This window comes from Erythrolamprus reginae, chromosome 1 (genome assembly GCF_031021105.1).
Source record: "Erythrolamprus reginae isolate rEryReg1 chromosome 1, rEryReg1.hap1, whole genome shotgun sequence".
NCBI lineage: Eukaryota > Metazoa > Chordata > Lepidosauria > Squamata > Dipsadidae > Erythrolamprus > Erythrolamprus reginae.
In genome coordinates this window covers 336,286,345-336,313,647 of record NC_091950.1, presented here as the reverse complement: position 1 = coordinate 336,313,647, position 27,303 = coordinate 336,286,345, and the positions used below count along the sequence as shown (strand labels likewise).

General features: G+C 40.8%; 3 protein-coding genes across 6 annotated transcripts in view; 1 reads left to right on the top strand and 2 right to left on the bottom strand.

Moving 5' to 3' along the window:
- The window catches only part of TARBP1 (TAR (HIV-1) RNA binding protein 1), a 46,127-nt gene extending 31,172 nt beyond the window's left edge, over positions 1–14,955 (top strand). The window contains 7 exon segments of the mRNA XM_070733973.1: positions 5,662–5,743; positions 7,470–7,641; positions 7,864–7,913; positions 7,915–8,056; positions 11,276–11,400; positions 12,461–12,597; positions 13,583–14,955. Coding sequence (XP_070590074.1) covers positions 5,662–5,743; positions 7,470–7,641; positions 7,864–7,913; positions 7,915–8,056; positions 11,276–11,400; positions 12,461–12,597; positions 13,583–13,757 — 883 coding nt within the window. The 3' untranslated portion in view covers positions 13,758–14,955.
- COA6 (cytochrome c oxidase assembly factor 6) lies at positions 14,738–20,574 on the bottom strand. 2 transcript variants are annotated; one of them, XM_070733975.1, is made up of 3 exons: positions 20,510–20,574; positions 17,600–17,760; positions 14,738–14,920 (listed from the first exon to the last, which is right to left on the bottom strand). In XM_070733975.1, exons 2-3 carry the CDS (start codon positions 17,747–17,749, stop codon positions 14,825–14,827), a joined length of 246 nt encoding a protein of 81 aa, XP_070590076.1. In that variant the 5' UTR covers positions 17,750–17,760; positions 20,510–20,574; the 3' UTR covers positions 14,738–14,824. The 2 variants fall into 2 exon arrangements, with proteins under 2 accessions (XP_070590076.1, XP_070590075.1); XM_070733974.1 differs by lacking the exon at positions 20,510–20,574 and adding an exon at positions 20,198–20,286.
- A 5,245-nt stretch (positions 20,575–25,819) lies between these two features.
- SLC35F3 (solute carrier family 35 member F3) overlaps positions 25,820–27,303 on the bottom strand; it is a 142,676-nt gene continuing 141,192 nt past the window's right edge. For all 3 annotated transcript variants that reach the window (XM_070740573.1, XM_070740563.1, XM_070740582.1), the window contains one exon: positions 25,820–26,064. In XM_070740573.1, coding sequence (XP_070596674.1) covers positions 25,820–26,064 — 245 coding nt within the window. The remainder of the gene's footprint in view (positions 26,065–27,303) is intronic.

Below are 27,303 nucleotides of genomic sequence, written 5' to 3'. Positions count from 1 at the left end.
AGAGGCGATGGCAGATTACCGCCCTCGGCACTTGCGGCCGCCATCTTGAATCGCCATTTTAGGTGTCAGGTCGGTCGCGCCCGCCATTTTGGATGGCGTTTCGGCGGGAAAACCCTCCACTTCCTCCCACTAATCGCCTGTATAGGCGCGAAGGAGTCACCCGAGTGGGCGGAGTTCCTGGCACAGAGATCGAGGGAGCCATTTTGTGGCATTTCAATAGCCTCGATAGTGACTTTGCATACAGAACTCTGTCTCACGAGTCAGTGAAATCTTTTGCCTTGAAGCAACTGAAGATCTGTGAGTACCATGGAGCAATCTGATACAGGGGCAGAGAAGGTGGCCTGCTCGGCAACTGTTCCCAAGGCCAAGGATAAGGGCAAGTCTAAGCCCAAGTCACAGGGAACTTCCTCCTCAGCTCTCAGAGAGGCTGAAAGAAGGATCCAAGCACTCGAGCAGAGGTTGGAGACTGTTTTCCAGACCCCCTCCCTAACTGCAGGGCCATCCTCGGGCCAACTACTACCAGGGGTCTTGTCCCCACGTCCCATGACCCAAGGGGAATTATTAACAGGAAGGGATTGGTCTCCAGATCGCCATTCTAATCAGCAGGCCCAACTGCCTGTAAGCAGACCGGGGTCTGCCACCTCCACAAGGCCTGTATGGGGTTTTTCACCCCAAGCAACTGTAGGCCCAACTGCCTCATTCACCCCCACAGCTGCTGGACTTAGAAATCAAAGTGACACCTGGCAGAATTTATCTCCTGCCCTGCAGGAGATGATTACTAATGTATACTCACAAGGAGTAGCATCGGGGGTGCAACAATGCAACCAACAGCCTCATCAACCTCAAGGCCGGAATTTGTGGTCTGCACCGCCCCTTTCAGGTTTGGAGTTCTCAGAAGGGACATTGCAGGATGACAGTGACAAAGATTATGATTTGTCTGATGACGAGACAACTCCTGAGCCACCTTCAGTGGCAGGGCTCTTCAAGCCTGCCTTGTTCAGGACTTTATTACACAAGGCTAAGCTAGCGGTGGACCTTCCTGGCCCTGCAAAGGCCGCTGAGACGCCAAGGTCAACTATATTACTGACTGAACCCAAACCTGAAACAGACCATATACCGGCACCAGATATTTTTATCCAGAACGCCAAACGACCATGGCAACAACCGGCCGCAGCTCAAGGCCCTTCAGCGTTGGAGCGCAAATTTTATACCTGTGACGAAGAACTGGAGAATCTACTCCAATTTCCACCAATTGACCACCCAGTGGTAAATCTGGTTTCTAATGCCATGGTTCCTGCCGAGTCCGGGGATAATTTAAAACCCGAGGACAGGAAGGCGGAGATCCTGCTCAGAAAATCTCATGCCATGTCTGGATGGGGATTTCGAGCTGCGGCCGCTGCTTCTTTCTTCAATAGGGCTTCCATCGCATGGATTGAAGAAATGATGGCGAAGCTGGGACCAGAGGATGGTAGGCTGCGGCAGGACTTGAGTAAACTGCTAGCCGCAGCGGAGTTTTCGGCGGACGCTACACTCCACGCTGCCAAGTTCTCTGCGAGAGGGATGGCCACAACGCTTTCATCCAGACGCCTGTTGTGGCTAAGGAATTGGCAGGCTGACACTAAATCAAAGTGGCGCTTGGCCTCCTCCCCTTTCCGCGGCGCTGACCTCTTTGGGGAGGTGCTGGACAAAGTCCTTATTGAAGATAAGGATAAGCGGAAGGTTCTCCCCAGGTCCAACAGACGGCAGGACAGGCGGACTACACCATACAACAGACGGCAGTCCTTTCGTTGGGACACCCCTTCCGGAACTGGTCACAACCAACGACCATACTCGCAGGGCAGATTCAATCAGTCCTCCTCCTTCCGAAATGACAGGTCTGGGTTCCAGGACAGAACCAGAGGATATCAGCAGGCTAGACGCCCATTTAGAGGCACTAGCCAGAGGGGCTTCAAACGCCCCAAATGACTCCGAAGGCGGCCAACCATTAGGAGGGAAGCTCCGCCTTTACAGCTCATTTTGGCGAGCCACCTCCTCAGACAAATGGGCTATAGCCACGGTGTCGCGAGGCCTCAGATTAGAGTTCCTTCAGCCCCCACCCAACCGGTTCATTCAGTGCCCGACACCTCGGAACCCTGCCAAGCGTCAGGAACTGTTTCAGGAGATAACGCACCTATTGCACATACAGGCCATAGAGCCGGTACCGCAGCACGACTGGGGAACCGGTTTCTACTCTATGATCTTTACTGTACCAAAATCATCGGGAGGTTGCCGTTTGATCCTGAATTTGAAGCAACTAAACCTGTACATCCTGTACAGGAAATTCAGGATGCACTCGTTGCAGACCATCCTGACGGCAATACGCCTCCAGGACTTTTTAACATCACTGGACCTGAAGGAGGCGTACCTTCATGTACCAATTTATCCTCCCCATCGACGGTTCCTACGATTTTGTGTCGAGGGCGTACACTACCAATACAAGGCCATGCCATTCGGCCTTTCTTCAGCGCCCCGCACATTCACCAAGCTACTGGACGTCCTCACAGCGAGCCTGCGTGCACAATCGGTGCGTCTAATGGCATATTTGGACGACATCGTGATTTTGTCCAAATCACGTGCACAGGCTCAACAGGATCTCGCCCTGACGATGAGGACATTGACGGACCACGGCTTCACCATCAATGTGCCCAAGAGCCAGCTGATCCCATCTACCACGCTCCTCCATCTGGGCTCCATCATCGACACGACGTCGTGCATGGTGTACCTTTCCCCGGAGAGAAGGAAGAACATAAGGTCTCTCATCTCATCCGTCCGGAGAGACAAACGGACATCCCTGGCCTTCTTGTCCAAGGTGCTAGGGACCTTGGTCTCTTGTATAGGGATAATTCCGTGGGCAAGACACCACATTCGAAGCCTTCAATGGTTTCTACTGCCAGCCCAGAAGGTTCGGACAAGCCACTCCACCGTGCGGATTCGCCTTCCAAGGGAGGTAAAGGACTCTCTCGCGTGGTGGGTCTCCCCAGCATTGTGCCGTGGGCTGTCGTTCAGCACGCACGATCTAGTCACTCTGACTACAGACGCCAGTCTCTCGGGTTGGGGAGCGCATATTGGCCAACAGTGCGCACAAGGCCTCTGGTCCAGGGAGGACCTCAACCCGGTAAACATAAACTTTCTGGAGCTCAGGGCAGTTTTCCTGGCTCTCCAGCACTTTGTTCCTTTTCTTCAAGACAAACATGTACTGGTCCTGACGGACAACGTCGCAACCAAGGCTTACCTCAACCATCAGGGGGGTACGAGGTCGCGACGTCTCATGCAGGAAGCCTCGGCTCTTTTCACCTGGGCCGAGAGGAATCTGGCATCATTATCGGCGGAGCACATCGCGGGGGTCGACAATACTCAGGCCGATTGGCTGAGCAGGACCACTCTCGACCCGACAGAATGGAAGCTGGATTCGCGATTGTTCCAGAGAATCACGGAGATTTTCGGTACGCCTCTGGTGGACATGTTCGCGACACACACCAATGCGCAGCTCCCCAGATTTTACACCCGTTTCCCTTCGCCCAGGGCGGAGGGAGTAGATGCTCTCACCTCCCGTTGGCCGCAGGGTCTCCTCTACGCCTACCCGCCGACGAAGATTCTACCGAAGGTGGTGGACAAGATTTTGCGGGAGAGGGCAGAGGTGATTCTGGTCGCTCCGTACTGGCCACGCAGACCGTGGTTTTCGGATCTAGTGTCTCTTTCAACGTCCCCACCGTGGAGGATCCCGGACAGAGAAATATCCCTCAGCCAGGGATCGGTCAATCATCCGGAACCCCAGTGGTTTCAACTAACCGTCTGGAGATTGAGCGGAGCAGGTTGAAGGGACACCATTTACCTGATGACATTATCTCAACGATACAGGCGGCTCGACGACCATCCACCTCGAGAATATACCAGGCCACCTGGTCAGCCTTCTGTAAGTTCTGTCAGGAGAACAGTATGGACACGAAGGCGGCTTCGGTGTTGCAGGTATTGGGGTTCCTCCAGGCGGGTCTAGATCGGGGATTAGCCCCCAATACCCTCAGGAGGCAGGTTGCAGCCTTGTCCACAATTATTAGGACAGGGGATCAAAGATCCTTATCTTTCCATCCTTGGGTAAAGGACTTCCTTAAGGGCGCTGCAAACACTCATCCTCCCACAATTCATCATTTTCCATCGTGGGACCTGTCATTAGTGTTAAAGACATTGACTGGTCCACCGTTCGAACCATTAAGGTCCATACCACTTAGGTTCCTAACACTTAAGACAGCCTTCCTGGTCGCTGTCACCTCAGCTAGGAGGGTTTCCGACATATCTGCGCTCTCTGTACGTTCCGATCTTTGTACATTTTATCCTGACAGGCTAGTCCTACGGTTAGATCCAGCATTCCTGCCTAAGATTAACTCTTTATTCCACAGGAAGCAGGAAATAGTGTTGCCTGATTTTTGCGCTGGTGGGAATCATCCGTTAGAACTCAGGTGGCACAAACTGGATGTCAGGAGAGCCGTCAAAATTTATATTCGACGGACAGAGCCATTTAGAGGGTCCGAGAGGCTGTTTATCTCTTTTTCACAGACTAAATCAGGGCTTGGGGTTTCTCCCAAGTCAATCAGTCGTTGGATTCGTGAGTGTATTGCGGAAGCTTACAAGACCACCACTCAGACTCTCCCTCAGGGGATCACTGCTCATTCCACTCGCAGTGCAGCCACTTCAGCAGCCTGGAGGACCCAAGCTTCGGCTGAGGACATATGCCGGGCAGCAACGTGGTCTGCACCTTCTACATTCATCCGGCATTATAAACTGGACACGTATGCTTCAGCTGAGGCTTCCTTTGGGAGAAGAGTTTTGCAGACGGTTTGTTCTACTGTTAATCCCTGAATCTGCACTCTCCCACCCTTGGACTAGAACTGGGGCATATCCCATCCTGGACTCTCCTTCCAGAAGCAGTGGAGAAGAACCGTTGTACATACCTGAACGGTCTTCTCGATGCTCTGGAAGGAGAGTCCAGACCCACCCAAGTAATCGTTTGATTCAAGGGATTTGGGTTGTGTTTTTTGTTGTCTAATAGTTATGTTTCATAAGGGTTCAATAAAATTGTGTTGGATAATAATAATGACTTCGTTTTTTAAAAAACTGAACCCTTGGGGGCAGGCAAGGGGCGGTGCCTAATTAACATGTTAATTTATAACTCAGTCTCAACCAATAAGATTGAGGGTTAACCCATCCTGGACTCTCCTTCCAGAGCATCGAGAAGACCGTTCAGGTATGTACAACGGTTCTTCTCATGCATTTGTACCAAAAAGTATTTTTACAGACCTATTCTTTATTATACCTACTAGTGATAAACTACATGCTGCTTTGTAAACTTTTAAATACTGTAAACCTTTACGTACTGTCAATTACATTTTATATCATTGTGGGTCTGTGATTAACAAAGTTATTCTACATAATTGATATCATAAGAAGCTAAACTGTAATCCAACAGCTACTTATCTTGGAATTGGCTCATTGAATTCAGTTGTTAGTGACTTGCTGGTGTGTAATCAGTCTATCAGTCTAGGGCTAGACGTTTAAATAGGAATGGTCTATACAGAATGTTTCCTGTTACATCACATCTTAATAATTTTTTTAAAAAATCATCTGCAGGAATGCTAAGAAGAATTGGCAGCGCATCCAGAAACATTTTTTCTTTGAATATTTTCATCCACTTAAGGATTACTGTCTTGAGGTAAGGACAGAATTCATCATTTTAAAATATTTTTTTCTGCCTATCATTGTATCTGCTTTTCCAAGAAATGGTGGTGTAAGAGTTTTCAATATATTTCAGGCAGACGCAGTTTTAAATAATCCCATAATGTCATAAAGCTCAGCTGATTAGGTAGGATTCTTTGCTGTCTTAATCCATTATTTATTGAGTAATCATATTAAATAAATATTCAAATTAGATGAAGCATTTTAATCTAATTCATCAAAATTATATTTTAAATTTACTCAAGTTTTTCAAATTTGGTAACTTTAAGATGTTTGAATTTCAAATCCCCATCATATTGGTTTGCGAGTTCTTGAAGCCCGCACATTAAACTTGCCAAGTTTGAAAAACACTAAATTGATCTCACAATGTTGGTATGGGCAAAAAATGGGAATAATTCAGTTTAAGCCTTTGTAAACTATTTAGGAAAAACAATGACACTGATACAATATTTTAAAAACCTAAAAGTAAACAAGCACCATGTCATCGATTAATTTCTGGACACAATTCAAAGTGATGGTGATGACCTATAAAACCCTACATGGCATCAGACCAGAATACTTACAGGACTGCCTTCTGCTGCATAAATCCCAGTGGCCGATCAGGTCCCACAGAGTTGGCCCTCTCCAGATCCCGTTGACCAAACAATGTCGTCTGGCGGGGTCTAGGGGAAGAGTCTCCTCTCTGGCGGCCCCGGCCCTCCCACCCTCCTCACCTTTTGCAAAAGCTTGAAGACCTATCTATGTCTCTAGGCATGGGGCAACTAATGTATCCCCCTTTTCTGACCATTGAAGTTATGAATGGGTATGATTGTGTAGTATCGATTGTTTTTAAGATAATGGGTTTTAGCTACAGTTTTAATTATTAGATTTCTTTTTGTATTGTTTTATTGTTGTTGTGAGCTGCCCCTAGTCTTCGCAGAGGGGCAGCATACAAATCTAATAAATTATTATTATTATTATTATTATTATTATTATTATTATTATTATCATTATTATTATCATTATTATCATTATTATCTGGTGTAAAAAATCTGCAGCAATTATTAATAGAAAGGTTTATGTTTAGATCTAATATATATGATGCCATATTTTTACTGAATAAGCCATTGTGTGCTGCTTCAAACCAAGCTGATTTGTTATTTTTATAAAAAAAACCCAAAAACTTTGTTCTACCTATATGCTTATTTTAGAGAATAAGCAAAAGCCACCTAAGTCACCCCTGTTTAAAAATGTCACACTGGGTTCATTTGTATCCATTCTCAAAGTAAATGAATATTGTATTTAGAAATATTATAGCTTAAGACTTGATTTCCAGATGTTGGAAATCCTAAACGATTCTATCTTGACTTTAGAGCATTAATCAGATATTTTATGTTTTCCAAGTTATCTTCTGCAGCCATAAGAGCTAGAAACTCAATTTAAACAAGCATACTTATATGAAGTTTATATTATGCCATGACCTGTGGAAAGTGAAAATTATTTGCTTATTTTAAAACCTTCATCTTAAGGTTAAATATGCCTACCAGTCTTTAAAACATATTGGAATTCAAGCATATTTAATTATCAGTTTGGCAGAAGCTGATCTTTCCATAGATATAGAATATATAGCTACGTGGAAGCAAGACTAGCGTCATTGCTTGGCTTTTGCTGAAAATATGTTACATTGAAGTGGAAGTTGATGCTTCAAAATATTATTTTTTTAGACAATATTTTACACGCTGCCACGCCTTTCTGAAACTCCTGAAGAGGAATGGATCTCTCTCTCTAAATTTACGGCATTCAGAGATATTCCATTGAGTTCAACATTTCCATCCTGCCATTCTCAAACTACACTGCTTGACCTTAAGCCAAATGACTGGACTCAGCAAGATATCGGTAATGATAACAGTGATCATCAGAAGCTAAACAACATTAGGAAATATTTTGTGCTGGTCGAATAGTTATGCATATTTTATAAAGACTCTAAAATATATTTATGATATTTAAGAGTATAATTACTGAGCATGCAAACTATACTTGTCCTAAGTACTTAAGTCCTAGAATGCTGAGATTTTTAAAAAGATGATTTCATTTAGCTAATTACATAATTTCTCTCAGGACTGAATTTAGCTGAGCCCAGTAATGAAAGGCGGTGGATGAATGTTCAGAAAAAAAATAATTCCTTGCAAAGCCGGTGCTCCTGATTTGGATCTGGAGCTTACATTTCAAGATAGTGCCACTAAACTTGGAAAATCAAATAGGAAATTGATTGTGGTAGCTTCACTCATTGATAAACCCACCAATTTAGGAGGTAAGCATTGTATGCCTTATATTTACAAAGTAACAAACCTACAAAGTAACAAACCTACTACAGTGTTCCCTCGATTTTCGCGGGTTCGAACTTCGCGAATAGCCTATACCACGGTTTTTCAAAAAAATATTAATTAAAAAATATTTTGCAGCTTTTTTTCCTATACCATGGTTTTTCCCACCCAATGACGTCATATGTCATCACCAAACTAATAAATAATTATGTTTATAAATATCAGGATCACTAAGTGTCTTATTCAATGGTGAGTACCAGTAATAATGATGAGTAAATGGTTGTTAAGGGAATGGGAAATGGTAATTTAGGGGTTTAAAGTGTTAAGTGATGGCTTGTGATACTGTCCATAGCCAAAAATAGTGTATTTACTTCCGCATCTCTACTTCGCGGAAATTCGACTTTCGCGGGCGGCCTCGGAACACATCCTCTGCGGAAATCGAGGGAACACTGTATATTGTGAGCCGCCCCGAGTCTTCGGAGAGGGGCGGCATACAAATCTAATAAATAATTCTTCTTCTTCTTCTTCTTCTTCTTCTTCTTCTTCTTCTTCTTCTTCTTCTTCTTCTTCTTCTTCTTCTTCTTCTTCTTCTTCTTCTTCTCCTCCTCCTCCTCCTCCTCCTCCTCCTCCTCCTCCTCCTCCTTATTCAGAGTATAGTTTTGGGGAAAGAAAATTGGGGGGGGGGGAATCTATCTATCCGGTATTCATACTTAGTCTGTTCAGCTTCAGCACATTATTTTATCCCCTGGTTAGGACTGAAAAAAACTTTTTCAGAGGGAATAGGAAGCTGGAAAGATCGTTACCACCTTATTAGGGCTGGGGGTGGGGGAGCTTTGAAAAAGCTACATTCAGAGTATAAGACACACCCAAATTTTCAGGCTTTTAAGGAGGAAAGAGATGCGTCTTATGCTCCAAAAATACAGTAGTTTAGCCTAAAAAACAATTTGAGGATTTAAAAAAGAGGAAATACAGTAGGTTCTTATAGTTTAATTATCAAACTGTTTACATAAAAGAGAAATGTCTCTTATTTTCTTAATTGTGTTAATACCTGTTAGGCTATTTTAAAGAATAGTTGTCCTAAGCAATGTGCACCTTTGATTTTAAAGGTTAGGTTTAAAGGTTATTATCTTTGTTTTATTTATTGTGTCTTCAAGTCAGTTGATTCCTGGCCTAGACAAACGTTTATTTCTTTTGGCAAGATTTGCCATTGTTGCCACCTTTGTAGGGCTGAGAATGACTGGCCCAGCGTCACCCAGACTAAGCAGGACTAGAACTAACAGCCTCCCAGTTTCTAGCCTGATGTCTTGAGCACCACACCACATTGATTATTACTATATCTATATACCATATAGATACTATATATCTATATACTATATCTACACTATTACTATATCTTCTTTTCTATTCTTTCTTAGATATATTTTACTATGAGTATCTCCTCTATAACCTTCATCATGTATTTTACTATGTGTGTGTATATATATATGTGTGTGTGTGTGTGTGTGTGTGTGTGTATATATATATATATATATACACACACACACACACACATATATATATACACACACACACATATACATAGTAAAATACATGATGAAGGTTATAGAGGAGATACTCATAGTAAAATATATCTAAGAAAGAATAGAAAAGAAGATATAGTAATAGTGTAGATATAGTATATAGATATATAGTATCTATATGGTATATATATATATATATATATTTGTTTTCGTAAATTTTCACGGGTATATGTATGTACAGTGATCCCCCGGTTATTGCGTCCCCGACCATTGCGAACAGGGTAATTTGCGATTTTTCAACCCGGAAGTCAAAATACCATCTACGCATGCGTGCCCTTTTTTTCTATGGGCACGCATGCGTAGATGGCAACTGGAAGATCAGCTGCTGGGCGGCTTCCCTGGGTCTTCCCCCTCTTGCTGGCATCAGCGAGGAGTTTCCCCACCGCCCACGCAAACTCCTCGCTGCCGCTCGCCCGCCCTTCGCCTGCCCACGCCGTTCGCTCCCCCTCTTGCTGGCGGGAGGGCGAGAAGCCCTCCCCAGCACCCGCTCGCCCGCCCTTCGCCGCTCGCCCGCCCTTCGCCCTGGCCGCTTCTTCCCAGCGGAGAAATTCCAGCCCCCACCTGGTCCCGCCCGATCCTCCTCCCTGAGGCAGCTCGCCCTCCCATGGCCGCTTCCTCCACCCTCCATCGCAAGCCCTCGCCACCGCAGCCAACGCGCGGGTTGGGGGTTCGGGGGGTGCTAGCGAGCCCCCCATGTCGGCGGCGATGTTTTAAAAGAGCCGCGCCGCCCCCCAATCTTCGGCTCCTCAGCGGCGAGCGAGCGAAGCCAAGCCGGTAGCAATGTCGCCGCCGCTGCAGCCAACGCACGCTACGATCTTCCGGGCCAGCCAGGCTCAGCGGATCAAGCCCGGCTCCTCTCGGCCCAGCATCCCGGGCCAAGCGGCTGCCTTCCGTGACTGAGCCTGGCTGGCCCGGAAGATCGTAGCGCGCGTTGGCTGCAGCGGCGGCGACATTGCTGCCGGCTTGGCTTCGCTCGCTCGCTCGCCGCTGAGGAGCCGAAGATTGGGGGCGGCGCGGCTCTTTTAAAACATCGCCGCCGACATGGGGGGCTTGCTAGCACCCCCCCAAACCCGAGCCCCCCATGTCGGCGGCGATGTTTTAAAAGAGCCGCGCCGCCCCCCAATCTTCGGCTCCTCGCTAGCGCTGCGGAAGTTTAAAACACCATCTGCACATGCGCAGATGGTGTTTTTACTTCCGCAGCGCTACTTCGCGAAAACCCGCTCGTTGCGGGGGGTCCTGGAACGGAACCCTCGCAACGAGCGGGGGATCACTGTAGATTGTTCTGAGTTCGGGTTTTGCCCTGTGTAATATTTTGCATGTCTATGCGACGTTTCGGTGAAATCACATTCACCATCATCAGGCTGAAGTTCCAAGCTTCGTGCTGTTGTAAAATGTTTTACAACAGCACGAAGCTTGGAACTTCAGCCTGATGATGGTGAATGTGATTTCACCGAAACGTCGCATAATTGGACAAAATAAATAAATAAATAAATGAAAATAAAATAAAAATTGATTCTCACTGCATGCTTGTAAGCCTCTGTTTGAATCTGCTTCCCTGCAACTTAACTTGCACCATTCAGTTGAGGAAATCAATTCCGTATTGAGAGAGCTGTGTTTTATTTGTAGGCTTGTGTCGAACTTGTGAAATCTTCGGTGTTTCTGCTTTAACCGTTAGCAACCTCCATTATATAAATGACAAGCAATTCCAGTATCTCAGTGTGTCTGCTGAACAATGGCTTTCTGTTATTGAAGTGAGTAAAATAAACCTCCCCTGCTCCGTCACAGACATGGCAAGTTAACTGGTATACAATCTCTTCCTGGTTTTCATGTGGTTGGATCAAGTTGGGAGCACTATAAATTGATCTGCATTAATTTTATGGCATTATACTAGCTGCAAAATTCAACCCTGCTCCTATGCTCGGGTCTATATGACCCAAAATAAAATTTGAGACCATGTAGATTATTTCTCATGCGGATCTGAAACTTGTGATTAATTGACTTTTCCTCATTTGAGGGGTTCTTACTATGAGTGTGGGTTTCTTTTCATTTTGTTTACTTTTTGCTACACGTTGATGTTACACCAAAAACAGTACAAGTGTATAGTAAATGCGGACACAACAGGAGGGTTAAAGGGACAGTCCAACTTCAGCATTATTATCTCTTTAATTTCAGTTGAATTATAATTGTGGGTTTTTCATATATAGTCAGTTCTAGCAGACAAGGGGAGGAAAGAGCAAGCCTCACTTTGGGGCTTTGTATGGGCAGCTCTTCTGAATCAGACACCAAATTAACTAACATGTTTAGTTACTGGTAAAATGCTGTGAGTGCCACCAGGCAGAGGACTTAGTTACCATTCTTGAACTAGGGCATTTTGATCCATCCAATCAAAATGAAAAGGTTTCTGTCTATATCAGTGGTTCTCAACCTGGGGGGTCGGGACCTCTTGGGGTCGAACGACCATTTGACATGGGTCGACATGAGAAAAGACAAATTCCCCATGGTGTTAGGAACTAAAGCTTCTATTCTGGTGCCTTTGAACATATTTTTACAATACGATCAATTGGGAGGTGTCCTTCTGACCTTCCTGCCAATCAGCTTACAGCTTTGTTGGGAGAATTGGTGTTAGACTTATGGTTGGGGGTCACCACAACATGAGGAATTGTATTAAGCGATCGCGGCATTAGAAAGGTTGGATAGTATTAGCCAGGATAGATTTATTCAGTCAGAACATGCTATATCTCGCTTATTGTGCTAATGTAAAGTACACACTTCCAAGCCCTAATACTAATCTCATTTTTTAAAAATTTACAGGTAAAGCCATTTCAGCTTATTGAATATTTGGAACAGAAGAAAACTGAAGGCTATTCTATAATAGGGGTGGAGCAAACAGCCAAAAGTTGCAATTTAATGGAATATTGCTTTCCAGAGAAATCCCTGTTGTTATTGGGGTAACAAAAACATAATTCTAATAAATTTTCCAAATGTATTTTGGGTAGAGAATATTGACAATCATTCAGAAAATAAAGTGTTTTGCCTATGCACTGCAGAACCTTCCCTTAGAAAGCTACATTCCCTAGTGATTTATGTTAGGCAGCCGGATATTGATAGTACTATCTCTGCAGTACAAATAAAATGCAGGAGAATAAAATTGGGCCATTTATATTTGGTGGACACTTGATTGTACCTCACACAAATTCTAAAAAATAAGTTGAGTCCACATCACATTAGTCTCAGTGATAGTTCACAAATTGTTACTGTAATTGCTATCCATACTAAAGTAACAAAAGACTGGCTGCTTTATTGTTAGTATTTATTTATTTTTGTCCATGGCCCGGCCCTCCAATGAAAAGTCCAATAGTATTTTGGAGTAGGAGTAGAAATGAAAATATTCAAATCTGATTATTGATCTTTCAAGCTCAGGATTATCATCAATTTTACTGTATTCAAGGGAGGTTTTAGAAATACAGTGGTACCTCTACCTACAAACGCCTCTACTTACGAACTTTTCTAGTTAAGAACTCGGTGTTCAAGATTTTTTTGCCTCTTCTCAAGAACCATTTCCCAAACTATAATCAGAAAAGGCAGTGAGAAGCCTCCATAGGGCCTCTCTAGGAATCTCCTGGGAGGAAACAGGGCTGGAAAAGGTGGGGAGACGCCTCTGTGGGGCCTCTCTAGGAATCTCCTGGGAGGAAACAGCCTCCACCCTCCCTGTGGTTTCCCCAATCACACACATTATTTGTTTTTACATTGCTTCCTATGGGAAAAATTGCTTCTTCTTTCAAACTTTTCTACTTAAGAACCTGGCCATGGAACGAATTAAGTTCGTAAGTAGAGGTACCACTTTACTGACGTTTGAACTTGATGTTTTTTTCTACAGCTTGTCTTCCATTTCTGCTAATGTGATGCATTTTTTGTTTTGTTTTTTCAAATCAGAAATGAACACGAGGGAATCCCAGCAAATATAATTCAGCACCTGGACACTTGTGTAGAAATTCCTCAGCAAGGAGTTATTCGTTCACTCAATGTCCATGTAAGTGGTGCTCTGCTCATTTGGGAATATACAAGACAGCAGATGGCCAAGGAAAAAGAACAAAGACAAAATGTTTAATTTTTGTTGAAGCTGATAATTTGATGGTGCTATAAATTCCCTGAAATGACTATAGCTACAATTAAATTATGTATTAGATTTTGTACACCTTCATTTTTAACATTTAAATGAACCATGACAGTATTAAAATTGTTTTTAATACAGTTTTTGGAGCTAGTGAATTCTGATTTTACTGCTGTAAGCACTACTTGTTGATAGTTCTGCAAGTGGTGGTAATTACTCATTTGCAGTATAATTGGGTGCAGTGTAATATCTACAACTCCATACAGTGGTCAAAAAATTAATAGACCAACAACTATGCTGTTGCTGCACTATAAATTTATTCCATTCACTTTTTTCATTATGGAGAAAATCTATTTGTGTGGTCACTAACAAATAAAAATGGACATTATCAAGATGCTGCATACAACAATATAGCAACTCACCATTTGACAATTCTAGTGTCTTGTTGCACTTGGTCGTGACCATGCAGTTTTTTGGCACTGGTTTGGGGGATATTTTTTAAAAAACATATATTCGAGTATTTTGGGTTTTTTTTCCAAATCCAGCATTAATTCAAACTGATCAGTTTTAGTTTTTAAAAAATGTTTACATTTTTAAATTTTAATTCAACATATTAAGCAATGTGATCTCCCATACACCTGAACCAACCAAAATGAAATATTTAAGGGTGTTACTGTTAATTATAAAGATTCTTCCTCAAGATTTAATTTATACAATGGACCATTGAAATACACTGCACTTTACCAGTATATTGGGGAAAACTTTTGAGAGTATTTGCAGTGAAAACATGATACAAGTATTTGAATTTACACAGTTCATTTATTTTGATTTTATTGATGCTGTAGTCTTTTAGTGGTGAAAGGTAAGCATATTTTCCTAAGTGCCTCTTCTCTCCAATAAGCATTTCAAATAATGGGAGCTGGAGCTGTTCAGGACACTGAGATTTATAAAGAAGAACTGGTCTTAAAATTGATAGGACATTGTTGGTGCCAACATACGTTCTTCAATTATGCTGTTTTTCTGCAACTTCCCTCGTGCACAGCGTTGTAAAAATTCTTCATTTGCTATGACTTCTCTGTTTTCTCTGAAGGCAGAAATTGTCCTGATTCCATTTGTGCCTTATATTGTAAATAATCTCTTCTTTTGTTAAAGTATTTAACCTGTTTTGAATAAAATCACTTGGTTAGCAAGTCAACCAGCTTAGTAAATGTCTAAAGTAATAAAAGTACACTCATTATGACATTTTAGATTTAATTTCACTATTATTGACCTATCTTCAAAAACTAATGTTCAATAAGTTTTATCCACATCAGATTTTTTTCAAAAAAAATAATATGGAACTACATACTTCTTTCCCTTATTCCATATATGGGGGGAAAAAGCATCATCATTATGCATGTACACACATAACTGAAGTAGCGAGAGGAAACTTATGGAGTAAAAAGCTCTGCAACCTAGGAAAAGACATTGTTGCTTTAATTTTTTAAAGCAACGTACTTCCTATATGCTCCTAGGTTGCAGAGCAAGGTTTGCACAAAAATAAAGGGAACACTTAAACAACACAATATAACTCCAAGTAAATCAAACTTCTGTGAAATTAAACTTTCCACTTAGGAAGCAACACTGATTGGTGATCAATTTCACATGCTGTTGTGCATATTCAACTTTGTACAGAACAAAGTATTCAATGAGAATATTTTATTCATTCAGATCTAGGATGTGTTATTTGAGTGGTCCCTTTATTTTTTTGAGCAGTATAGTTAGCTTAGTAATGATTTGTGCATTGGCTACAAATTACAAGTGGTTTCTCTATTCCATATTACAAGCAGATGGTTTTGAAATAAGATTTTGTATTAATTGTAAGAAGCCTTCCTATGGAAAAACAGATCATCCATAAAGTTCATGGTTGTTCCTGAATCCACTACTGCATGCGCTTGCACCCCCAAGGAACGGTTGTCAATGAAAACCTGAGTGTCCAGAATCAAATGCCGCAATGGTCCAGGATCTACATCTACAGGCAACGATGGAGCTGAAGAAACAGAATGGAGCTGGGTAACATGGTGGAGCTGAAGAAACATGAGTTGTTCAAGCAGCACGCTGAGACTCTTTGCTCTGCAATCTGGCATCAATTTGCAGACAGTCACTCCATCTCCGTCATGGTGGAAGGGATCTTAAATTGAACCAGCTCCTCCAGCAAACAGTCCGATAAGCCATCCTGGAAAGCATCCAGGAGACCTGGCTCATTCCAGGTCGAGTCTTGGCTGAGTAAACAGAACTTGTTGATGTACTCTTGGAGGAGTTTCCGGCCTTGCTTTAACTCTTAATCTCCGAGAGGCAGTTTGGGCCTTGGTGGGATCCGCAAACATCTTCTCCAGATGACTGTCATACACTAACAATGGTGTGGCCCATCAAGTTGCTGAGCCAGACAGCAGGCTTAGAAACATAGAAACATAGAAGTCTGACGGCAGAAAAAGACCTCATGGTCCATCTAGTTTGCCCTTATACTATTTTCTGTATTTTATCTTAGGATGGATATATGTTTATCCCAGGCATGTTTAAATTCAGTTACTGTGGATTTATATACCACATCTGCTGGAAGTTTGTTCCAAGGATCTACTACTCTTTCAGTAAAATAATATTTTCTCATGTTGCTTTTGATCTTTCCCCCAACTAACTTCAGATTGTGTCCCCTTGTTCTTGTGTTCACTTTCCTATTAAAAACACTTCCCTCCTGGACCTTATTTAACCCTTTAATATATTTAAATGTTTCGATCATGTCCCCCCTTTTCCTTCTGTCCTCCAGACTATTATTCTGTCCTCCAGCTTATTATTATAAATCCCACCTTGTCTCTGTCATGTGGAAAGTCCTCCGGCCGCAAGGCCATAAAAATGGCACTGTCTCAAGAACACTGGAAACATGGATTTGTCCCCATTGAACTTATCAGGCACAGCAACTGGGCAATGTCTTCTCGGAGCAGGAATGGCAAACGGCTGGCTCATTTGGCCTTGAAGCTGGGCTAACTGGGCAGAAATCGCTGCTATTTGTTGCTGAAGTTGTGCATTCTCATGCCTAAGCTGTCCCATCTTCCCGAGTGGTGTGGATAGGGTGAACAGAACAGGATACCTTTGGACATTTGTATATAAACAATAGCATGTTTAACAGCAAAAGTGAAATGAATGTATACTGCTCAAAAAAATAAAGGGAACACTCAAACAACACATCCTAGATCTGAATGAATGAAATATTCTCATTGAACACTTTGTTCTGTACAAAGTTGAATGTGCACAACAGCTACTTGGAATTATATTGTGTTGTTTAAGTGTTCCCTTTTTTTTTAGCAATGTATATATCTTCGAATTCAAGCAAAAGGTGAATTATGCTGAAAATATGATTAATGCTACGAGAATGCTGAAAAATGGGGGTGTAAGTATTGCAGCTGCAAAAATTTTAAAATATATACTTTCCTTATGGAGTTGCTGCACAACATTTGTTGTGTGGCATTCTTCTTCTCTTGTACAAGGCCAGGAGGTCAAGAATAGCTGCAAATGCTTATTTATTAATGTGCTTGCAAAAGTTTCAGAGAAAATTTTGGAAATAATTTAGATAGGGGAGTACAGATGTGGAAGTAAGGATGGTTTGCAAGGACAAAAAAAAGAATCAAGATAATGAATAGTAGTATAATTTCAATTTATTTTGAATGTCTTTTTCTCGACTTCCACTTTCTTTCTTTCTTTCTCTTTCTTTCTTTCCTCTTTCTCTCCCTCCCTTGCCTTTTGCATATCCCAAAAAGAAATATGCTAGGTATGTGTGTATAAAATGAATAAAAATATTTACTTACCCACTGCTGTGGGCATAAATTTTCAAAAGAGCACCTCAATTTGTCACATTTTGATGTATCTTTCGTATCTTTTTGTTCATCTAAGCATTTCCAATAAAAATCTCGGGCTTCCCAGCAGGCTTTCCTTTCTTTCATAGATGGTGCTGACATTTCTGAAACTCCTAAAAAAAGAATTAAAGATGAAATAATTCTTAATTTTTATATATAATTCTCTAAATTACAACCCACAAAAACCTTGGAAGCTATTCTTCAATTCTAGGGGAGCTTATTTCAAATATGTATCTGAATGTTGTAAAAGTCTTGCGCAAGTCAGGGTGTTCTTGTAATTTACTTACCTCTGAATATGCAAAGGTTTTTAGCCAAAGATGGGAAAAAAGATTATTACTGTGTTTCCCCGAAAATAAGACTGTCTTATTTATGACAGGTGGTAATTTCATTTTTTGGGGGGCGGGGGCGGGCGGGGCAGAGAGACAATATGGTTTTTACTTACTTATTTATTATTTGGATTTCTAAGCTGCCCTTCTCTGTAGACTCAGGGCAGCTTACAAAACAGAATACAATAAGAAACAAGTGAGAAACCCAAACGATTAAAACTAAACTATGTCTCGTCTAGTCATCTGCATTCATTCCATTACAATCATACATATGGCTAGAGCAAGATGTCAATGCTCAACATGAGTCTTAAAAACTTTACGAAAGGCCAGGAGGGAGGGGGCAGTACAAATCTCTGGAGGGAGTTGATTCCAAAGTGGCAGCTGCCACAGAGAAGGCTCTACCCCTAGGTCCCGCCATATGACATTGCTTGGCTGATGGAGAAGACCAACTCTGTGGGACATGACTAGTCGCTGGGATTCATGAGGCAGGAGGTAACCTGGTCTTAGGTAAATCTACATATTATACCTTATCTTTCCTAATTTGGTTTTTACAACTCACTGAATCACTATCACGCACTATATCCCCAAAAATAACGAGAATGTTTCAGAAGCCAACCATGTGATTCTGTCAACTATATTGACAGGGGGGAAAAAGATGTGTTTCTCCATATAAAGAAATTAAACTCTGAAAAAGTAAATACGTAACTCTTGGGGAGGGTGTCAATCATATACTTGCATTCAATTGGATTTCTGAATTGATATAAATGGGGCAACATTTAAATTTTACTTGTCAAACAAGGGATGTGTTCACAGATGGAACAGGAAAATTAATCAAATGCCATTAGTCATTTAAATGGGGCTATTGACAGAATTTTAAAAATTGATATAGGTCCATTTGAAAATTGTCTTGCATATGCATTTCAACAGAAAAAGGCCCATAGCACCTATGCGGTGCATATGAGCATTGTGGTTTAAAGTGCCCGGAACACCCACTTGTACACCTCTGATATTATTCAAAGCACAGCAACAGAGAGACTATTCTACTTCAAATGCCACCAATGCCATCCCAGATATGGGTCACCTGAAAGCTTTTAATTTGTTTTACTTTGTTCTGTACAAAGCTGAATGTGCACAACAGCATGTGAAATTGATTGTCAATCAGTGTTGCTTACTAAGTGGACAGTTTGATTTCACAGAGGTTTGATTTACTTGGAGATTGATTGATTGATTGATTGGTTTGTTTGTTTGTTTATTTATTTATTGGATTTATATGCCGCCCCTCTCCGCAGACTCGGGGCGGCTAACAACAGTAATAAAACAGCATATAATAATAATCCAATACTAAAAACAGTTAAAAACCCATTATTATAAAAACCAAATATACATACAGATATACCATGCATAAAATTGTAGAGGCCTAGGGGAAAGAGTATCTCAATTCCCCCATGCCTGGCGGCAGAGGTGGGTTTTAAGCAGCTTACGAAAGGCAAGGAGGGTGGGGGCAATTCTAATCTCTGGGGGGAGTTGGTTCCAGAGGGTCGGGGCCGCCACAGAGAATGCTCTTCCCCTGGGTCCCGTCAAGTGACATTGTTTAGTTGACGGGACCGGAGAAAACCCACTCTGTGGGACCTAACTGGTCGCTGGGATTCGTGCGGCAGAAGGCAGTCCCTGAGATAATCTGGTTATATTGTGTTGTTTAAGTGTTCCCTTTATTTTTTTGAGCAGTGTATATAAATGCATAATATATAATATGTATAGATTGAACTTTAAATTATTTGGAAAATGAACTAGTGTAATGCAAAAAGGTATTATGGAAAAATAATTATGTAACAACGTAGAATCACTCCAAGAAACAATGTAATAATTTGTTTTTAATGAAAAATTCGAATATCAATAAAGTTTATTTAAAAAAAGAAAGAAAAGAAAGAAAGAAAGAAAGAAAGAAAGAAAGAAAGAAAAAGGGCAATGGAGAGGGGGAAGATTGAGATGGATTAAATAATAAAATTAAAATCAAAATGGAAATGCAGCTTGGGTCATTGTACTATTGTTTTTAAGCGACAATATGTGTACATTGATTTTTATTGAAGATATCTGTTTTTTATCTTGTTGATGTGGAAGAAAAGAATAAAAGCTTTGTCTTAAATATGTAAGTAAGTAATGGAAGGAAGGAGGCAGGCAGGCAGGCATGTCCAGTTGAAAGGTCTCCAAGCGCCAGCTAACTTACCACCTGTAGCTGCTGCACCGGGACGCGAAGCCGGTTACAAACAACTCCTTCGTTCTCCCCTATCAGAAAAAGCAGCCAAGCGGGAAAGAAGATGCCCGTCCCCCCTGCACAGGGTTCAAGAAGGAGCACCCGGGGGCTGAATAAAAAGTCAAATCTCCTCGAAGTCTTCTCGGCTTCGCCCTCGACAAAGAACGAGCGTCAGTACAACGGCCGCCTTTCGAAGGGACGTAGCGCCAATGCAATCACCTTCCCGTTACAAAATAGGGGCTGCAGCCAGCTTGCCCTTCCTTCGCAGGTCCTGTTGATACTTACCGGGGCACTTCCGGAACGGCTAAAGTCCCCGGGTTTTCCTTTCCGTCAACCACCGGAAGTGAATAGGGGGGGGGGAAGGAAGGAACGTGCAGGAGTTGCCTAGTACACATGCGCTCTTGGTCCGGGCGAGCTTTAGCTAGATTACCAGCCTTTTGGGTGGGTTGGTGGGCAGAACGTTTCCGTTGGAAAGTCTGTAAAGATTCTCAGTCATCCATCCTTTTCAGCTTTAAGACTTGTGGACTTCAACTCCCAGAGTTCCTCAACCAGCAAAGCTCAGCCAGCAAAGCAAAGCTGCCTGAGGAATTCTGGGAGTTGAAGTCCACAAGTCTTAAAGTGGCCAAGGTTGGAGACACCCACCCACCCCTGATCCAGGTCATGGTTGGCCCGACGGTGCTTTTTCAGGAGGCACCTGGATTTTCTTAACGGATTCCCCACCCCCCTTTCAAATACGTTTTGCTTTTCGTAAGCTACTTCAGCTGTGACAGGACAGCGGGGAATGGAAGGGTGCCTGCCATTCCTTGTAGCTTGTCTGCAAGGAATATAAACCCTTCCATTCCCCACTATCCTGTCAGAGCTGAAGTAGCTTCTTGTGGATGAGGAGCGAAATGTTTTGGAAAGAAAAAACAAAGACAGTCCAGTTGCCTCCTGAAAAAGCACTTTTGGCATTTCTATTCGGAAGGGAGTTGCTAGCAATTGGGAAGTTAGAAATATTATTTGCTTTGGGCATTGGAACACCTGAGAGTGCTTTTTAAATTTTGCTTTTTAAAATTTAAAATAAGGCTTATTTATTAAGGTTTATATAGTCGCTCAACCTTGGCAAGTTAATATACCCCAAAGAACAAAAATGCAAAAGTGAAATAAATAATACCAGCTAAAGAAATGAACAAGAAAAATGAGCAGAGCTTAATCTTTCTGCCTGAAGATATATTGTGGGTTTTTTGGTGACATTATTACTACTTTTGTTCTGTGTTGATGGTATTATTGTTGATCTGCCTAATCGTTTTGATAAGTTTTATTGTATGATACATATACATAGTTGTACTGCAAACTGCTTATTCTTCAAAATGCAGCTGCGAGAGCTATCATGGGCGCTCCTAAATACGCCCATGTCACACCAACACTCCGCAGTCTGCATTGGTTGCCGATCAGTTTCCGGTCACAATTCAAAATGTTTGTTACGACCTATAAAGCCCTTCATGGCACCGGACCAGGATATCTCCGGGACCGCCTTCTGCCGCACGAATCCCAGCGACCAGTTAGGTCCCACAGAGTTGGCCTTCTCCGGGTCCCATCAACTAAACAATGTCGTTTGGCGGGACCCAGAGGAAGAGCCTTCTCTGTGGCGGCCCCGACCCTTTGGAACCAACTCCCCCGGATATCAGAGTTGCCCCCACCCTCCTAGCCCTTCGTAAGCTCCTTAAAACCCACCTCTGCCGTCAGGCATGGGGGAATTGATACTTTCCCTCCCCCTAGGCTTATAAATTTTATGCATGGTATGCTAGTATGTATGATTGGTTTTTAAATTGGGGTTTTAAATTAACTTAAACTTAAATATTAGATTTGTTTACATTGTACTATTATTGCTGTGAGCCGCCCCGAGTCTGCGGAGAGGGGCGGCATACAAATCTGATTAATAAAATAAATAATAAAATAAATAAAATAAAATCTTGATTATAGTGCTGAATTAAATGGATTATGATGAGGTGTCATGCGTTGAGTTAAAAGATTGAGAACATTTTTCATTCAGGTGAAAATTTTTATTATTTCATCTATACCTTCCCTTTGAGCCGCAGGAATTCAGTGTTCAACTTAACACAAATAAGATTCCTCCTCATTTTATCTTCATTTAGAACCCAGACATATCTCTGGGGATAAACTGGATGAAAATAGTACTACTGGTCCCAAGTAATCTAGTAAGCCTTATTGGTAAGGTGAGAATTCGAACCCAAGATTCCTTGCTTCAACTCTTAGCATTTTGTTTAACTACTTCATTTAGTCCACACTGGAAAAAAAATACTAGTGAAGTATGAGAAGGAATTTTCTTCATGGTTTGTGTGTGTGTGTGTGTGGTACATATTGTTGAATAATTCTGATGACGTGGCTTTTATGTGCATAACGATCATCTAAGGCATTAGTGAATTTTACAGTTCCACAGCATCCTATTGCAAATTTCAGCTTTTGTGAGTTCAAAGATACTTAGTGTTTTGTTTTCTCTTTTTGAAAATAGTGGCTAAACAGTGGGATGCAAGCTTTGCATTCAGAGGGCCTGTCTTCACTCTGGCATTGTCATCTAAAAGGATTGTGTAGTGGATGATGGGAAAGATCTTTTGTTTAATACCATCTATTTGGAAATGAGGGAGATCTGAGGAACATCTGCTCCAATTAGTAATGGAAGTTTTTTATACAAAGTAAAGGAGGTTGGCTGATCCACAAACTCTGAGCAAAAATTAGAGCTAATATCTGAAAATTAGAACTAATATATGAAAATTATAAAAACTTATTTTGTTAAAAGAGGAGAAATGACTTTACAAAGATATCTGTTCTACTGGAAGGAATTGCCCTGGATAAGAGATAGTTGTAGACTTTGTTTTACTGGAAATATTTAAGATATGACCATTTCTTAAGCACACTATTTGGACTTTGCATTAAGAATCCTGTAATAACAATGACTTGGACTAGATGACCTAAGAAATCTCTCATAATACTATTATTTGCTGTCATCCCGCCATATAGGTACGTCTATACTTATCTATAGATACGTCAATAAATGACCTCATATCTTTAATCATTCTTGTTCTTGAAATATTTGGATATATGTAACCTTTTAATATTACCAACATTCTGGTCTATTACAAGGAGAAAAATTTCTAAAACATTTATAGATGTAATAAATAAATATATAGATGTCTTTGGAGAAGGGCGGCATACAAATCTATTCTAATAAATAAATAATTTTCTTCCAATATAATCAATGGGATGTTAAATAGTTAATTTTTGCTCAAAATCCTAAAATCAATGACTAAAAATGAAAAAAAAGTATGCAGTGATTTATGTTATTATATAATCTATTTGTGAGGTTGGTAAAAAATGAATTATTTCAATTGCCCAGATCAGCTGTAAAGGTTCGTACTTGAATTATCCAAGTTATATTCTCCTAAAAGTTGATGTTTTTAATAGTAATTAATGTATTTCATATACAATGATGATATTTTTACTTTAAAATCACGTATCATGTTATTTTCTACATAATCAGGAATCTTGAATCAAATGTACTCTACAATTTTTCTCCTTACCAAATCTGATGTTATTCAAGATTTAATGTGTAAATTGATCTGTATATAACTACATTATTCAGAATTTTTCATCTGAAGAGAAAAGTTTAATTCTCAACATTTTGCATTTATTTATTGCCCTCACATGTGCTGATAAAGGCAACAAATTTTAAGTTTAGAGGGATAAAATAAAGAATTTGATAGATAGTAATGGGAAAGAAACCATAAAAAATTCCAAGCATAGGAACATTTGAGGTGGATGTCAAAATTACTAGACAAAGATGTGCTAATCTCCAGTTCTAACATGTTTAAAAACCCAAAAACTATTCTTAAAACATTCTTTTAAGTAGGATGAGAAAATTACAATAAACCAGAGAAAACCTTTGACAGTCTTAGTACTTATTTTCCCACTTTTTATTACACATTTTTATGCAGGTTTTTTTTTTTAGTAAAATTAATGTAATTCACTATAAAACAGAAATGCAAGCAAAAGCCATTGACTTGATATGAATTTGCAATAGTTTTTATTCGTTTTGTCAAGCAGATAATTGAATCTGAAATTGATTCAGTAAAAAGTTTAGAAGTGAGTGCCACCTCCATCTGAGCCAAAAATGCCAAGGAGACAGCAAACACTATTGGGTTATGGCAACATTTAAAAATAATGTTTTCCATTTTGAATGCAGCAATGTAAACTTCAAAAAGAGTAAACTGTCACCATCGCCTATTTCTTTGCACATACCACATCATCTATCACAGATAGAAATCCAATGGCAAACCAAATTGTACAAGTAACAGCATGGTGCTTACAAGTTTTGTAAAAAGTTTTAAGTTTGATATAAGTATCTTGATGTCCTTTAAAAAAAATAGCAATGAATAAAAGCAAATGCAATTCACTTATATTTTCAATATTGTACACATTTTTTTTCCAAACAGCTGCAAGCTTTGCATGGTTCTTGGATGTACGGCTTGATTCCTCCCTCACATAAATACAGGTCAGGAGCGTCTCCAGATCTGTGCAAGTGGAAAGTAAACTCATCTGGCCGCAATAGAAGACATAGTAGTCCTTAAATAGTCTGCACTCCCAGTAATCAGCAGCTTGAAGTAGGCACTCCTTGAGTTCTTTGTGAATTTCAAAAGCACTGTGTCTATGGAACACATTCTTCAAGTTGAAAAATCAATACAAGCAACTTGCAAGGTTTCCTATTTCTATACAGACAATGGACTAGAATTCTTTAGAAGGCACTGTATTTTCTTTTGCATGATATTAAGCGCAGACTGCAATCATGCACACTTAGATTTGTTCCCCCTGAGAACTTTCTTTACACATGCTCCACTGAGGCAGACAGGGTATGTGTGCAAAAATAACACACCATACAGAATACCCTGTACTCTTGCACTGTTCCCATTCATGTTAGTGGGGTTTTCAAGAGTAATACCTGGGTGATTTGGTACACTTTAGTTTCTGTCATATGCTTCAGTGCAAACCCAACATTTTTACTTTCTTTTAATCTGGCACCAAGTGCACTTATCTTCACAAAACACTCTCCCACCCTCCCACCCCTTCTTCCCCAAAAATAGTTTGTTTTGGTTCATTTGCAAATGTTTCGTGTGCAGCTCTCATAAAAAATAAGCTTATGATCTAAGCATAATATTTGCTTCTCATATATCTGTATATTTATATATATATATATGTTTGTGTGTGTGTGTGTGCATGCACACACCCATAAATCACAGTGTGCAATGTGTTATTCAGTATGTAATGTTCAAAATGTATGCCCTCCATCTCATGATTTATCAATAAAATCATATATGCAAAGATCATTACTTACATTCATTTAAAAAGAGTTTTGTGTTTTAGTGAAAATGTTGAATGTGAAACAGTGCAAGCAATTTAGTGATGCTGAATCTTGATACCTTGGACTCTTATTATCAAAACTGTACATCTGTATATATTTACTGTATTGAACATATGTGCTTTGCAAGAAAAAAACTCCATGATTTAAAGTATACAGTATAAAGAAATGTTCACAAAATAATATTAATGTGTGAAAGATGACATGGAGGGACGTGTTCTTCTACTTTTATTTTGCAATCCTGAAACAATATCTCCATTTCCCTCTGGAATTTCTTCCTTCTTTCGTACTTTGAGGCGGGTAAGGAGTTTTATTAACCACTCGTCCCACTCCTCTGGTAGAAGCAGCAGGAGGAAGCCCAGGCCAATTATGACAATGGCAATTACACGGACACTGTTGAAGACAATATCACTCGAGTAGTGATCAACAACTGCATAAAATATTGAACAGATAACATTATAGATGGAAAAAAACATAGGGAAGTAGAACATATGCAATAGCAAAAGAACCCATAAACCCAAGTCATATGAAACTGAACATTACTAGTGGAATCGGGCATTTATCAATTAACTGAGATTTTTGTCTTCTCTTCTTTGAATGGTCTGTGATAGTTGCCAGGTTACCAGATAGTTACCAGTCCGCTGACACTACATTCCACTTGGATTAGTTCTGAGCTAGTTTCACCTTGCAACAGAGTGTCCTTGTTTTGGAGATAATGACTTAGTAAGCCATTAAAATGGCTTTTTATTACTTGTTACATTTGTATTCCTCCCATTTCCCCTATATGAAAGTGATTCTGGGCAGCTTACAGATAAGCTTACAGATAAGCTTTATCATTGCTCTAAGATTGTTGTCCACCAATTCTCCTAGATAAAAGAGGGACACTGGTACGGACTGATTTTTGTTGTCATCTTACTCTTCCTAACCAAATATGATCTCTGAGTAAGAACTGTATACCTGTACTTGCCATAATCCCAATCCTTATCTGGCAGCTTCTGTAAATTGCTGATGGGTGTGACCATTCTGGTCACTATTACCAACAAAGTTTAAGCTGTGAAATTGAGCAATCAACTCTGTAGAGTGGTAATTTAAAACAAAACAAAAACAAGCATGCCTCCCCCTTTGCAGCAGCAGCAGGAACTCTATACTACCTTTCCAAACAAATTGAGCTTCTATGCAGAATGCATAGAATTAAAGAGTAATTTTCTAGTGTTCTTTAAAGTGCTCTTAAGATTATCAAACACACATATTGAATGAGATCAAACGCTATTTCGCAAGAGCATACAAAAATATATGGACCTCTAATTTGTTCAAATTTATCTAAAAATGCCAGAATGAAGGTGGTTGTCATGACGTAGGCGGTTTCCTAGGAAGTTATATGATACAACCATCCAGCAGCACACCTAGCTACCAAACTTTTTATTACCACACTGTGGCTGTGGCTTATATAGGATGCCCTGCATTTTCTTTCAACATTTTTCAGTGCAAATTGGGTGTGCTCTGGGGTGGAGCTCATTTTCGCTACCCCACGGTGTCTCTCCCCACCCCCCAGTTCGGGTAGTAGACCACCCCTGCCTAGATGTTATCAAGGGAAGAATTTTGTAACCAGAAGCAGCCAATATGAACTGGCCAGACACACACAAAGGCAAAGAAGATAAATTATTTTACT